This window comes from Vipera berus, assembly GCF_964194415.1.
Source record: "Vipera berus genome assembly, chromosome: 3".
Lineage (NCBI taxonomy): Eukaryota > Metazoa > Chordata > Lepidosauria > Squamata > Viperidae > Vipera > Vipera berus.
Genome location: NC_138204.1, coordinates 57,741,653 through 57,758,137, shown reverse-complemented (window position 1 = coordinate 57,758,137; position 16,485 = coordinate 57,741,653). Strand labels below are relative to the sequence as shown.

At 40.9% G+C, this 16,485-nt stretch overlaps 1 protein-coding gene across 1 annotated transcript in view; it reads right to left on the bottom strand.

Moving 5' to 3' along the window:
• Positions 1 to 15,560, bottom strand: part of ZSWIM5 (zinc finger SWIM-type containing 5) — a 161,064-nt gene extending 145,504 nt beyond the window's left edge. The window contains exon 1 of the mRNA XM_081325709.1: positions 14,857 to 15,560. Within this exon, the coding sequence (XP_081181835.1) occupies positions 14,857 to 15,523 (667 nt within the window). The 5' untranslated portion in view covers positions 15,524 to 15,560. The remainder of the gene's footprint in view (positions 1 to 14,856) is intronic.
• Between the last annotated feature and the right edge of the window lie 925 nt (positions 15,561 to 16,485).

Below are 16,485 nucleotides of genomic sequence, written 5' to 3'. Positions count from 1 at the left end.
AAGGCTCTTGAAATAGTTAATGAATATGTACTTTTCAAAGAATAAAAAGGTGAAAGAATAATATCGATTGATGTTTTCACAATTTTTCAATCTCTTTTATGTCATTTGTGCTTTGCACTCATAGTTTTTTTAATGAAATTTTTTTTTGATTCAGGGATTATTGCTCTTAAGGGAACTCATACACCTTCAAATGTACTACATTACAACCACTGGCTTCAGGGGGAAAAATGATAACATATTGTACTTATTAAATTAAAAAAAAACTAGACCACTTTGGTCTAGTGCAGGGATAGGCAACCTTGGTTCTTTTATAACTCATGGACTTCAAGCTCCCAGAATTCCTGAGCCAACTGGCTCAGGAATTCTGGGAATTGAAGTCCACAAGTCATAAAAGAGCCAAAGTTGCCTACCCCTGGTCTAGTGGTTAAAGCACCAAGCTAGAAGAACAGGAGATTGCGAAATCTACTTCCATACTTAGGCATGAAAGCTGGCTGGCTGACTTGGGGCCAGCCACTCTTTCTCAGCCTAATTCACCTCACAGGGTTGTTGTAGTGAGGAAAATAGGAGGAAGGAGTATTGTGTGTATTCACTGCCTTGATTTACAAAAATAATAAAGGTGGGAAATAGATAAGATAGATAAACATAAACATATAAATAGATAAATAGGTAAATAAATAGATAAATAAATAGGTAAATAGATAAATAGATAAATAGTGTGGATGTGCATGAGAGAGAGAGGGAAAAAAGACGGAGAGAAATGGGAGAGATATTTATTATGTACAAAATAGCATACTAAATCTTTCCTATTTTGAAATTATGTGGAAAAAGGTGCTGTATTTTTGACTGCTCTAGTACTGCAGTGCTGAATCATGCTTATTTCTCTCTTGGTCTCTCAAGAACCACCTGCTCCCTGTGAGGGACTCACTCATTATCTGAGGTTCTCTAACATGAACGTTATGAGCCACAGTCCCTCACGAGACAGAGACTAGTTTAACTGAAAGCAAAAGCAAATTTTGGGCCTGGAGACTGCTGCTGCTGTTCATGGCTTGCAAAGAAATGCAAAGCAGCCCTGTGTGAACAGAGGGGCTCTGAATCCAGTTATGAAAGAAGCATAGAGCGCTGGAGAATGAAAAGGCAAGAAAGCCAAACACCATTTAAACCATTTAAACCACCAAGACACAAAATTTTTGTGAGGCCCACACATTTCTACACCTACAGTTGCTGAAAACCGGTAGCACAATTTTCAACTATTTGATCTTGAAACATATACTACTATAATCCCTAGATCATGCTTAACAATAATTTTAAAAAATCAATGTAATAACAAATAGGAAACCTTTTATTTTAATAATGAAAAAAGAAATCTCATCAAACTCCCCTTGAAAACAAAGAAAAAAGCAAACAAAAAACTGCTTTGCCACAGCCACATGGCATGGCATATATCCCCAAATACCTTGCACCATTTCCTAATATAGCCCTCGGGCTACAAAAACTATTAGGTGTAGCACCTAGCCACCAAGATTCCTCTCTCCTTATATAACAATGAAGCTAGAAACAAGGAAAGGATTTTAAAAAGGAAAGAGCAAAGGAGAAAAGATTCTGAAAACTACTTGGCCTAAAGTTGATTGATTGATTGAGTGATCATGTGTCATCAAGATGGTGTTGCCTCTTAGCAACCACACAGATAGACCTGTCCCCAATTTGGCCCTTCAGGTCTTCCACTGGTGTCCCCTTTGCCATTGTTACTGAGCTTATGCCACTTCCTGCTGTTTGTCTTCTTCTCCTTCTATCTAGATTGTCCCATTATTTATTGACTCAATGTATGTATAAGGCTGCCCAACTCAAACAATGTGACTCTGGGTGGTATACAGCAGAAAACAAATAATAAAGCAAAGCACATAGCATTAAAAACATATTTTGTCAGTTTGGCATAGTGCTACTGGCCTAGGAATCAGGAGACAGCAAGTTCTAGGTCTGCTTTAGGCAAAACTGTTCCACTTCTTCCCCAAAATTTGCTCTATCCCTTAACATTGCTCAACATTCCTCTTCCCAGTTTTACTGCTTGCAAAGTGCAAAATAAAATGGCTTCGTTTAAATGCATTATTTTGCACTTGAATACAACATACAGTATAGAATATGTTGGAATTTGGCCCAGAGCTTCACAACAGTTAAGAACAAATGCTACATTACAATTAAGAATTACCTACAGCATCCAAACACATATTTGCATAATTTGACCTAGATCAGACATGTCAAACTTGCGATGTTACATGACGTTGCGCAACGTATCAGGACAGTTTTGCTATTGCCGGCAATGGGGTGGGCGCGGCTTCCAGAGGACGCATCCAGCCCGCGGGCCGGCAGCTTGACATCCCTGACCTAGATGTTCCCAAGAAAGCAGTTGTGGAAATTATTTACATATTTTTAATTATACTTTTTCTTTAAAAAATGTTACATTTTGTTATATGATAAATCTCTCAAGATTACATATTTTAAATTAAAAGCTTTAATAAGAATTATTATTTTATTATTAAAATTATTTATTATTATTTAATCATTTAATAAGAATAAGAATTAAAGTTTATCTGTAAACTTTTAAAATCCTAAGACCTTTTATCAGATGCATTGAGACAAAGCTGTTTTTTCTACATAAAAGAACAACTTAGATCTAATTCTAAAGCTCGAATTATGAATATTTAACTGTCAAAACTGCAAACAGAATATTTAAATCATAGCACCCTATTAAATTTAATGGAAGAATTAAAGCCTTTGATTTAATCTTCTACAGAAAACAATAGGAATTTATGACTGCTTAACTCTAGCAACCTATAATCCTGTTTGTTTTGTGTCCTTGGACAAGTATAAATAGCCCATCTAGAAGTATCCATATTCAATACTGTACATTTCCAGGATAAATTCCATTAAACCAATTGATTTATCTCTGAGAAGACTGATCTAATAAAGGTAGTCCTTGACTTACAACCATTCATTTAACAGCCATTTGAACTTACAACAGCACTGAAAAAAGCAACATGACCAGTCCTCACACTTACAACAGTTGCAGCATCCCCACAGTCCTATGATCAAAATTTGGGTGCTTGGCACCCAGCATGTATTTACACCATCCCAAAGTCATGTGGTTGCCATATGTGACCTTTCCAGCAGGTTTCCGATAATGGGTGGAGCCAGGTTCATTTAATTTCCATGTCATTCACTTAATAACTGAGGTGATTCACTTAACAACCATGGCAAAAAGATCATTAAACCAGGACCAACTTGCTTAGCCTTGCAAACTGAAATTTTGATTTCAAATACCGTCGTGACTTGAGGACTACATCTATTGCACTGATGGCGAACCTTTTAGAGACTGAGTGCCCAAACTGCAACCCAAAACCCACTTATGTATTGTCAGGTGCCGGGTGGGTGTGGCCAATTGAGTAGGCATGGCCCATTGGGTAGGCATGGCCCATTGGGTAGGCGTGGCTGCGGTGTTAATGGCAGACTAGGTGAGACTAAAAAGTTCAATCAATCAATTCCAACATTGCAAGATCTTTTTTCCCCCCACAAGAGGTTGAAATTGATTGATTGAACTTTTTTTTTTGCACATGGAGGTGGAGGACTAAGTGAAAAGGTTTTATAAAACCCATCTGAAGGCCTAGGACTGAGGCAATGGTTCACGTGCTCACAGAGAGGGCTCTGCATGCCACCTATGCCATAGGTTCACCACCATGGATCTATTGCAATGTCACTAAGCAGTTCAAACATTATATTAACTATTTTGTCCTCAAAGCTGCTTTGTAGAATAACATAGACTCTTACTCCTTGCTTTATATCAGGGCTTTTCAACCAGTGGTACGGGTACCACCTGTGGTACATTGGCACCTGGCAGGTGGTACGTGACCATCCTAGAAAAGTGGTAGCAGGGGAGGAGAATGAGCTGAACCAGTGGCAGCACCGCACAAGCCTGAGCAAGAGATGGCTGGAGCTGCAGGGCTGTCAGGGCTCAACGGAAGCGCCAGGATCAGTGCCATGCTCCAGCTGGAGCTCGGCGCTTATCCTGGCACTTCTGCTGAGCCCAGAAGAAGCACCAATCAGCTGGAATGTTGCAGCATCTCCAGGGTCTTGTGATTTACATTCAGGTACTTGGCAACTGATTCATATTTATGACGGTCACAGTGTCCCAGGGTCATGTGAAGTGACCAAAACCTGCTGCAACCACCCAGCAGAGGGGGGGAATAAAAACCAAACACCCCCACCCTACCCCAACTGCCAATCCTCAACAGAAATGCTAACAACAATGAAAACCTCGGACAGGAGGAAGAGCGCCGCTGGGCAGGCAGGCAGCCATTTGCTTGGCTGTGGCTTGGGGGTCACTTTTTTCAGTGCCATTGTAACTTCGAACAATCACTAAGCGAACTGTTGTAAGTTGAGAACTACCTGTACTTCATCACTTTTTTCTTTTCTTTTTTTGGTCATCAAGTTTTTGACACCTTGCTAGGCAACTGGTGGTACTCGGATGTTGCCATATCCTAAAAGTGGTACAATGGGTGATAAGGTTGAAAAGCCCTGCTTTATATCACTACATCCTCACCCAAACAGGTCTAGTTCAGTAGTCAAAAAAGGTTTTCTGTTAATGTAGTTTAGTGAGACTTAATCCTTACAAAATGTGTTGAGGATAAGTAACCTGTAATAGTTGTTAAATCAAAGAAGATTAAAATGTAAAATATTGCCTAGAGGAAACACGAAGGTGTACTTAACCAGAAATAAATTCCATTGCCGTGAGAGCTGAAATATGCTACAATTATAAAAATGAGCCCTGTTAAGCTAAGGCTGCATTTATTGGATGCCTGGATGCAAAATAGTGTAAGGGGTACCTTTAACACTGAACAGGAAGTACAGCTTCTATGAAAATCAACTGCTGAAACTTCTTCTCCTGCATAATTATTAAATATGTAGAAACATTAATTTTACTGTGTCTGCCCATCCTCTTCACACAAGCTTCAACTGCAGAGGATTTTTCACTGCCAATACATATCCAGGAACATCAGGAGTGGGATCTATAATGTAACCCCTTTTATCTATGTGGCACCGTTCTAGTGGGTTTCTTCTAGACACACTTGCTGTTTACACAAATACAGGTCATATACCACTGTAGACCTGTAAATTAGATGAAAACAAAAATAATAGGAGATTCAAAGAACATATTAACCGCATCAGCTAACTACATGCTATGATTCCCCATCACCATCATAAATATCCATTACGCAAATCTATATTTGTAAAGTCATAAGATTCCTCTTTCCATAGAAGGTGAAGACAATATTCCTTCCTTGTTTCTACATACAGGTAGTCCTCGACTTACAACAGTTCATTTAGTGACCAAAGTTACAACAGCACTGAAAAAACTGACTTATGACTGTTTTTCACACTAATTGCAGCATCCCCATGGTCATGTGATCAAAATTCAGATGCCTGGCAACGGGCTCATGTTTATGACAATTGCAGTGTCCCTGGGTCATGTGACCACCTTCTGCAGTCTTCTGACAAGCAAAATCAATGGGGAAGCCAGATTCACTTGACAACCGTGTTACTAACTTAACAACTGCAGTGGTTCACTAACAACTGTGGGAAGAAAACTCATAATATAGGGCAAAATTAACTTAACAACTGTCTCACTTAACAGAAATTTTGGACTCAGTTATGGTTATAAGTTGGGAACTACCTGTAAAGAAAAATAACAGTGATATTTTTACTAATAAAGCAACAAAGTTCTGTTCTTTGCACCATAGAACATTTGATACAGTACCCAGTCAACTGAAAAAGGTGCTCACATATCATATGCTACTATGGACTGCCAATAAGAGCCTTTTTGCTCATTGGACTCTCCATTAGAAAAGGACTACTGCTTTCCAAACTGATGCTTACATATATCCTATTTCTTTATTATCCCTTTCCTATTTCACCCTCTAATTGCCCCTTCTTCTTCTCATGAGTGACCCTGAAAGAACTCCCCAAAAATTATTCTTGGAAAAAAGCAGACAGTTGAGAGAAAAGCGGAATCAAACATGTTGGGAGAATGTGTTGGATACTTTCAAAAGAAGTCAGATGAAGTCAGATGTCAGAGTGATAAGATAAAAATTCAATGTAGTTTTTAACACTGAATAATGTTCAAAACTGAAAATGGTTTAAGAAGGGCTACATTGTATACATGTGCAGGTAGTCCTTTAGTTACAATGGCCATTGGGACTGGGATTGCTGCCCCTGAGTGATGCATGAGTGCATCACTTAGTGATGGCAATCCTGGCATCCCCTGTGGCGGTTGTTAACCAAATTCCACCAATCAGCTATCTAGGCAGTCCTTCAGGTTGTTCAGTAGGATGCAAAGGCAGCCTCAGATGAGGACCAGTTGGGTGCTACAGAGAGGGTGGAGGAGGCCCTGGGAGACACAGTGCACAATATGCACAAATTGGGGTGTGTGTGTGTGTGCTGCACTGCAGAGTGAACCTCAGGAGAGTGTGAAAGAAGGTGTAGGGTACAAGGACGTGTGTGAAAGAGGGCGTGGGATGCATGTATACAAGTGCATGGAGGTTGGGAAAACAGTGTGAGAGGTGCATGTACGTTTGTGTGTGAACACAAGAAGACACAGGGAAGGAGGGTGCTGGTAGCTGCATGTCTGTGTGTGCAAGGAGGCCAGGGAAGGAGGATGCTAGTGGGAGCATGCCTGTGTGCGAGCGCAGGAAAGTCCAGGGAAGGAGAGAGCTGGTGGATGCATGTCTATTCACAAATGCAGGGAGGATGGGGAAGGAAAGGGCTGCTGGGTGTGAATGAGTGAAGGGGATGATGTGTGAGAGTGAAGAAAGGCACGAGGGAGGGGAGATTTACCCAAATGACTTGTCATCTTCCCCATTGGCTTCCCCACTGACTTTACTTGTGGGAAGTCAGCAGAGGAGTTGGCGATCATGTGACTGCCACAGCCAATATAAATGTGAGCCAGTTGCCAAGTGTCCAGATTTTGTTCACGTGACTTTGGGGCCATCAGAGTGACTGAGAGCAGGGCACAAGTTTCTTTATTCGGTATCATCATCACTGTGAACAGTTGCTGAACAAATAGCCATAATTCGAGGACTCCCTGTGTATTATTTCTTTGGTCTCATTATCATGTCTAGTAAATTAGGTACAAGATGAGAGGTTTTACTAACAATACAAAAATCTGCAAAATCTGTTTACTGGTTCCCAAGGAACAAAAAATGCTCAGAAATTTTTTTTACTTAACTAACAGTCCTCAAAAGCCTAGAATATGTCAAAATGTTGGAATGCTTACCTTTTATAATCTGAGTCAGGCAGATTTCAGAGAATTGACTGCAGTACATTTTTTTTATCAGAACCCTGGAATCAGAACCCTAAATATGTCTATTTGAATAGACTTTACAATCATTTCAAGCTAAATTCATTTCCTAATTATGTCAATTTTTTTCAATTCATCAGGATAATTATCTAGAGGAATCAAATATTCCTCACTGAGCAATTGTAAATTAGCCAGATATGTATATTTTTCTGCCTCTCCTTGTACAGTACCTCTTATGAAAAACACATTTAATATTCTCTAGAGTAGAAGCATATGGTACTTCAAGTGCAGAAAAATTCAACTACAAAAATTCAAACCATAGTCACTAAACGAACTGTTTTAAGTCAAGGAGTACAGTACTTGTACAATCTTTGCAGAGTCAGTGATTGAAATTAATGGAATTAAAATTAACACAAATTTTGTGCACAGCTTTTCACGTTGGAAACAAAATTCAACAACTGAGCTGTAGTAAGGGGGATACATAATTTGATAATGGTACTCGATATTATTATTACCTCAGAATTGCAAATTGCATATGAGGCAGCAATATGATGTTATTGCAAAAGAGCAAACAAAGAAGCAACTACAGTTTTGAATCACATCAAGTGACATACATTTTCCAAAGCATAAGAAATGATAGTTATACTTTATTCGGTTTTGGTCAGATTTTTCTTCCAAGTTCTGGCTTGGGTCCGGGATATTTGAGGGAACACCTGCTGCCAGCATCAAGTTCCCTTCATCCAGTGCGCTCACACAGGGAGGGTCTTCTCAGGGTGCCGCCGGTAAAAGACTGCCGGCGGATAACACCCAGGGGGAGGGCCTTCTCTGTGGGTGCGCCTGCCCTCTGGAACCAGCTGCCCGTGGAGCTTAGGACTGCCCCCGACCTTCGTTCATGTCACCGGGACCTGAAGACCTGTCTGTTTGAGCTCTCCGGCCCAGGCTGAGAATTTTTAACTGGGGTTTTATTTTTTAGGGATGATTTAATCTTTTTAAAATTGTTTTTAACTTTTGTATTGGTTTGGTTTAAAATACCCTGTAAACCGCCCTGAGTCCTTCGGGAAAGGGCGGTATATAAATCTAATAAAATAAATAAATAAATAAATTACACTAAGGATTCACTGAAAGGATTCTCCTATGAAGCCCTTGTTATGTCTGGGTTATTTATCAACTATTGTCTTTTCCCATTCTATATTATCTAACAGATAATATAGACCCACCAAATAATGCCAACATATAGGAACCATAAGGTATATATATCTTCACCCTCTCAGCATCTGCCCTATGCAGCTCCAGACCCCCTCAACAACCCCAAATATTTATTTATTTTATTTTATTTTAATTCCATTTATATCCCGCCCTTCTCCGAAGACTCAGGGCGGCTTACAAGCTTAGCAGTAGCCTTCATTCTATGTATATGCCTGCTTATTAGGGCTTTCACACACACCCCAAGCGGCATTATTACAAAGTCAGCTTAATTGCCCCCAACAATCTGGGTCCTCATTTTATCTACCTCGGAAGGATGGAAGGCTGAGTCAACCTTGAGCCTGGTGGGATGCGAACCTGCACTAATTGCAGGCAGCTGGTGTTACTTAAGGAGGCATTAGCCCACTGCTCCACCAAGGCTCTTATAATATGACTGGCCCCATCCCTGTCACCCTTTATGAAGGACCAGAAGACTGGACTTTTTTGTAGGTACTGTCTGAGGAAAGCAGATGAGTCAGATATGTGTTTTGTGTCTGATCCCCTGCACAATATATTTTACCTTATTGTTTATTATTTTACAACTTTCTATTAATGTCAATGGAGATTTTCAGGCATCCAGATCACGGTTGTCCCAAAGGTGCTTTTTCAAAAAGCAACAGGACTTTGTTTTTTCCTCGAAGATGGTTTGCTTCTCATTCAAGAAGCTTCTCCAAAACTGAAGAAGCTTCTTGGACAAGAAGGAAAACATCTTCAAGGAAAAAACAAACTCCAGTTGCTTTTTGAAAAAGCACCTCTGGGACGAATTTCTATTAATTCTGTTCACTTTGCTAGCCACCCAAGGTCACGTGGCAAGAGGACCGTCATATAAATCAATTAAATAACTAACTAAAAATGGAAAAAATTCCACAAAGGACAATAAGGATACCAAGAAACTAGACATGAAGTCCTGTGAATACTCATTGAAGTAGCTGGTATGTAGTAATTTTAATCTCGAAATGAGGAATATGATAATACCTTAAATAATGTTTAAATCCAAATTTGGGGAGGGGGGAGGGTTAGGAAGGGTTGGGTAGGGGGTGGGGGGGAGGGGTTGTTAAAGATAAAATGTATTGAAAAACTTTTCAATAAAAAAAATAATAATGTTATACAGTGGTACCTCAACTGCTTTGAAACTCATCAAATTTGGTACTCAACACATTTTGACAAGAAAAGTTTGTCCCAGTACTCGTCATTTATTTGGTATTCAACACGCAAGGTAAAACTTTTCGGTGTCGGCAGCCTGGTGACTCGCTACCCTTTCCAGCCAAAACAAAGGGTGACGCATTAATCACGCGGTAGCTCTTGCCCTGTGCACATCCCCTTGCAGCCTTATCTTAGCTTCTGTGGTCATTTTGTGTATTTGGGGGCTTTTTCCCCACCAGTATAGGTAAAGTTTTTGTCTTATTTAATCTAAGTATTTATTAATTCTTAGGTTTATTTCTCATGCAATGATACACATCCCTATCTTTTTACATATTGCCTTAAAAATGTGCCTTGTCATTGGTTTGGGAATGCATAGCATTTATTTGCATTATTCTTTATGGAAAAAATTTGTTTAGTAATTGTTTTTGGTACTTATCACAACTCCCAGAACCAATTAACAAGTACCCAGGTACAACTGTATAGAAGAAGGTCCACAACTTCTCTCTTGTTCCAAAATGTCAGACACAGAACAATGGATTTAAATTCTAGGAAAGCAGTTTCCCATTGAACATTAAGAAAAAATTTCTATCACAGCAGTTTAGAGCAAATTACCCACAGAGATGCTGAGCTCTCTTTTAGATGTGTTCAACCAGCTGGGATGTTTTAATTTCCAACTTGATTATGATTCTATAAATTGTATAACAAAAATCAATACAATACAAGCTTTTAAGCATGAAAGCCACTGAAGGAAAAACTACATTACATATACCGTAGTGTATATGTATATGTATATGTATATGTATATGTATATGTATATGTATATGTATATGTATATGTATATGTATATGTATATGTATATGTATATGTATATGTATATGTATAATAGCAACAGTTCCACTGAATAGGAGTTCTCAAATTGTAGGTCACTGCTTCCAGGGGAAACATGAGAAATTTAGAAATGAGTTGCAAAATATTTCTAAAGCCACAGCAAGCTTATACCGTCAGGGTGAAAAATAAAGCCTGAAGAAAGTTTTGACAGAGGGCTAAATCTGTGGATCCACTTAAGCCATCTGTCAAAAATATCTGTCAATCACAGCAGTACTACAATTGGCAAATGGTTTCCCACCAGCTCATGATTTCTAGCATGACATTTATTTATTTATCAAATTTCTATACTGCCTATCACACTTACATGACATGATGTATAAGAATATATCTGCAATCTCTGGAGTTGTCTATATATATACTTTTCTCTGTTATCAAAGTTCAGTACTGCATTTTTAACATTATAAATTCCTAACCTTTCAAAATGGGTAAAAATATTAGGCAGTTAAGACAGAAGCTAATCTACAGTAGCCCAGCTAAAAGTAAGCCTGAGCATAGGATATCTCATGAAAGTTACATATACAGTATTTCAGTAAATGCGACATTTATTCCTTGCCTAGTTCTAACCCAAATGAAATCCTTAACATGGGTGACACAAATATACTTATTTAGCACTGCAAAGTTTGAGTATATCTGTTTTTTTAAAAAATACCCAGATTGTTGGGGGCAATAAGCTGACTTTGTAATAATGCCGCTTTGGGGGGGAGGCGAAAGCCCTAACAAGCAGCATATACATAGAATGAAGGCTACTGCTAAGCTTGTAAGCCACCCTGAGTCTTCGGAGAAGGGCGGGATATAAATGTAATAAAAATTAAATAAATAAATAAATTTACACAATTGCAGAAAAAATATGAAAATTAGCTTACTAAATATTAATATCCTCATGTTTTGGATTTCCAGAAAATCCCACCAGACATTAGTGTTTCATGTTAAGATTCTGTATACTTTTATCTTTTAATGCATCTAGTATTTTATAAATACTTCCACCACTGCTACACAAAACTAAATATGTATTAGTATGTGCTTAGATGCTTGTATCCAACAGCTTTCTGAATATGAAAACTCAATTTAATAACTGTAAAATTAAAAGAAAACAGTGTTTGCTTTTCCACATATGACACAGCAATAAACTGTCCATAATGGTAGGTACCAAAAGGTTACATGCAAAAATCAGTTTATCCTGTCCACCTCTGTTATTTTTTTATTGCTTTAGCATAAATACACAACCATTTGTTTTATAAATGTCTGTATTCCTTTGAAACAATATTCATTTTCTATTCTATGATTTTTACCAGGTATAAAGAGACATAAAAATGCATTGGTTGTATAACAACATAAAGAAACACAGGTAGTGTTTATTATAAATATGCAGCTGAACTGATTTCATAGGTAGGATTTTTTTTGCCATTAAAATATAATGATCCCATTAAGTATATCCAGGCATCAAATTTCCAATTTCAGTGCAAATATTTCTAGGCCTAGCTAATTTCTTTGCTGGTTAGGTTTATGCCTCTCTTTACATTAAAAAATGTGGTTTACTGTAGAGATACAGAATAAGCTATGCCCCACCACCTGCACAAAATAAACATCTATCACCTCAGACTATGTTTGTTTTATTTAATTATTGCTCAGCCCCTTTCTGGCAAACAGACTACAGTATTATGCAAATAAACACTAACTCCTTCCCCTATTAAGTAAGCAATCTTTCATCTCTTTCTCCAACCCTGTTATGAATTAGTTTAAGATTTGGATTTTAAAAAAAAACTGAGATAGAGCATCAGTACAAACTGAAAACTTTTGTTTAGTATCATGGGAATAGGCTACATACCTACACGAAGCACGCATTCATGATTCATAGTTCAACAAGTAAACTATCACTGACAGTGCTGAGTAATTCACTTAAAAATACCAGTCTGCATTTAAAGTTTACATTTATTAATACAGAACCTAGCAAAATAAGAAGTTTTGTTACTATCTACAAGTCTCAAGATATTTGAACTATGGAATTATAAAATGGCCAAGTTATTGTAACAATGCCCATAATTTAGCTATAAGCATCAACAGGCCTATGTAATTTGATTTACGCTGAAACTGAACATGATTGTACTAGGGAAACACCTTTACAAACTTAATATTTTCTTTTCCATATTGAAGAAATGTGTCTTTGTGATTTAGATAGATAAATGGTTATTATAATTAAGAGACTGAAATAATTTTTGTCACTTATAAATTGTTTACTTACTCCCTACGTTTTAAGAGTACTCATTTTAGAGGAAGCATTTTTAAACTGTTATAGCAAATATTGATAATAGAATACTAAAGAATTTAGCATGACATGAAGATTCCTATAAATGAGCAAGCTACTTATAATTTACCCATATTGTTCCACATCGTGGTACATATGATTGCAACAAAAATCATTTAAAAATCACTCCAAATTAATTTATATACATTAAATCAATCCTGAAATCCCCAGCCCCAACATTCACATACCAAATGTATTACTTATTTAATGTATTCTTTTATAAGAAATTTAATACTTTTTATTCCTTTAGTCCAAAATGTTCTATCATGTAGAGATACCAAATTGGGTAGACAATTAAATATTTTATTAGAGGAAGACTCTAATGAAGTCTTTATTAAGACTCATTTCTTGTTATGCGTATTGTTTCATTTCACCCTTTTTTAATTATCTTAAATTACTTTAGAATCTATTATCAAAACTGGACAAGGTTCCTGACTGGGAAAAAAAATCTAACAAAATAATCTCTTTACCATTGTGGCATGTAAATATATCAGACTATGATACCAAAATCATTATATAATATCATTGTCCTTTGGATTAAGTCTAGGTTGTACCACTGTATCTTTCCTTCTTTGAATTGGCATAAATAAAAGAATCAGTATGACTCAAAAAATGAATTAAGGGGATTTGCCAACCTTACTGCTGATGAATGACAGTAGACTCAACATCACATAACTTTACATTTCAGATTTGCAAAACAAATCCTACCAGGACACCAGTTTTGATGAGAACACTCATGTCATTTATCTCTATTAGCTATGTAAATGAGATTATTTTCTGTTAGATTAAAAAATATTTCTCTCATATTGTTGCTTTGTTTTCATTCATAAGCCTCTGATCAATGTAGTAACGATGAACTTTGTGCATTATGTCAAGGTAGTCAAAGGATTCGTGTCTTTTTTTATTTTGAATGGAATAATAAAATGCAGTACCAAAAGCTGTATCTTTTTACATTAAACAAAAGGGAATAGTAAAATGTTAACTAACAGGTACTTGTCAGAGTTTAAACATGTTTTGTTTTCTCCTAAGAAATAGTGTTTGTTACAATCCAGGAAAGTTACGATTCTTTGGATAGAAATCAGCACTGTCTTCCATTTTAAAGGCATCATAGTGATGTATAGTCTCCACAGTTTCCCAAATTGCCTTTTTAGGTGATGCTATTTTTCTTATCCTCATCTGGCCTTTTGGCTGCCCCGCTCTCAGCTCTCACGCTCTCAGCTCTCACCGGTAGGGAAGAGATAGTTGGGAGTGGCTGGGCAAGAAAGCAATGCTACAGGCACAATTTGGGTGAAAGGTGTATTACTCTGTCTAGTTCAGCAATTCAACTGGCAGCTGCCTAATGCTTTCAGAGACTTCCCAACAACGTCTGTCTCCCAACCCTTAGCCACATTCCCATGTACCAATAACGTTACAGAAATATAACCTTAATAATAGTGCTTGCTCCTTTCTCAATTGCCACAAAACACATTCCACATATCCTTCTCTTCCTACCCCTAATCTCGATTTTCAGAGCTGGCCGCGGAGGGAAGTACTGTCAAATTACGAACAGAGCAGACAAAAGGCTGCGAGTGTGAGTGTGTGTGTGTGTGTGTGTGTGTGTGTGTGTGTGTGGGGGTGTGTGTCTGGATCTTGGAGCACAGAGGTACGGAAGGGAACGGGAGAAAGACGATAAAACGGAGGGGGGAGGGGGGAGGAAGAAGGCAAGGGTATAAAGGTGGAAAGGGAAGCGAAGCGGAGGGCGAGATTGGAAACCGGAATGGAACTTGACAGGCGGGAGGGCAGCGGAAGGGCAGACGGGAGGAGGAGGAGGAGGAGGAGGAGGAGGAGGAGGAGGAGGAGGCAGACAGGGCAGAAAAAAGGAAAAGATATCTCGAATGGCGGGGCAGAAGAAGCGACCTCCCGTCGGCGCTCCGTGGCAGGGCATTCACTCACTCACCCACTTGCAGCACGTTATCCACGGCGCCGCTCTCCAGCAGGCGGATGCCTCTGCGGAACGGGAGCCCCTCGGAGATGGCGGCGCTGGCGGCGGCCGGCAGAGGGGCCGGGCCGGACGCCCCCGAGGGAATAGCTGGACCAGGGACGGTGGCCGGGTTCTCCTCTCCTCCGACGGTGGTCCCGCCGCTGCCCGCCGCTGCCGAGGCACTGCCGGATGCCCCGTTGCAGCTGGGTCGGCCGGGCTGAAAGCTGGAGTACATGCATATCTGACGCTCGCTGCGGGGGAAGCTCCAGTAGACGATGCGGCGCTGCACGGGCTCCGGGATGCGCTGGAAACGGCCCTCTACCCTCTCGAAGGCCCAGCTGCCCGCCACACGCTTGGCTGCCGCGTCCAGCAGCGACTCGGGCTGCAGCAGCGGCAGCAGCGCCCCCTCCGGCCCGCAGCCAGGCCCCGTGCCCGGCCCGCCCGGGGGGCAGCAGCCCCGCGTCCCGCCGCCGCCACCGCCCGCCGCCGCCGCCGCCGTTCCGACGGGACCTCCCGGGCAGCCTCCGGATCGGGCCGGCGTGGCCACCCCCACCACCCGCGAGCACAGGCGCTTAGGGCCCGGCGACCCCGCGGCGGGCAGCGGCGGTCGGAGCAGCTCCTCTCCCTCGCCTCCCTCCGCCATGGCTGCGTCCGACCCACTGAGTTCCAGCCGGTGCCTGCCTGCCGCCCGCCCGCCTGCGAACGCGGGGGGGCGGAGGGCGGTAGAGGGAGGAGACTGCGGCGGCGGCGGCGGGGAAGCGGAGGGAGGGAGAGAGGGAGGGAGGGAGGGAGGGTGGACGGGCACCCCGGTGTGGGCAGCTGCCCCAGAGACCCGCGGCGGGAGGGAGGGAGGGAGGCAGGGAGGTGGGTCACGTGGTCCCTGCCTCTACCATTTAGCCCCCCCCTTCCCGAACAATTACTCCGTCCTGTCTGCAACCTGCGTAGGTGCGGGCTGTCTACTCGCGACTTGACTTCTCCCCCCCCCCGCTCCGCACTCTCACACAGCGCTTCCCATTCTTAATCTGACCGAGATTTCCTCTTCCGAGGATTCCTTTTGCGTTGAATGGCCGCAAAGGGGGTGGTGGGGGGGAGAAGAAAGAATGCTTTTGTTCGCGTTCAGGGAAGCAAGGTTGCCCGCGGGGACGATGTTCAACGGGGAATGATTACTTCGCCAAGAGCGCCAAGAGCTCTGCTCCGGAATCTGCTCGCCTCGGTCCTTTCGTGGGCTACGTCCTGGCTGGAAAGAAAAGTCGGACTCTAAACGGCGTGCCCGGCTCCAGCAGCGACTTTTCTCGGGAGATTACTGGCTTGTCGGGTCTCTCTCACCTAGGATTAAGCCGCACTTCGAAGGCTGGTGTGCCAAGGCTGGTGGACGCGCTTGAACTTTCCACCACCTCCTGGTTTAGAAACGAGGCATCGAATAGGGAAGCGTCTCCCGTCTTACCAACGCGGCTTTGCCTTCTCTATTCACACTACGCTAAATCCGTTTTTGTGACTTCTCACGACGGAGTATTAATATTCTTTTTTTAGCCAGTAATCATACTGAAGTCTAACGCGGAGAAAGTGCCTTCTCGAAAAGCAAGAACTCCATAGGGCCCCCTGTTG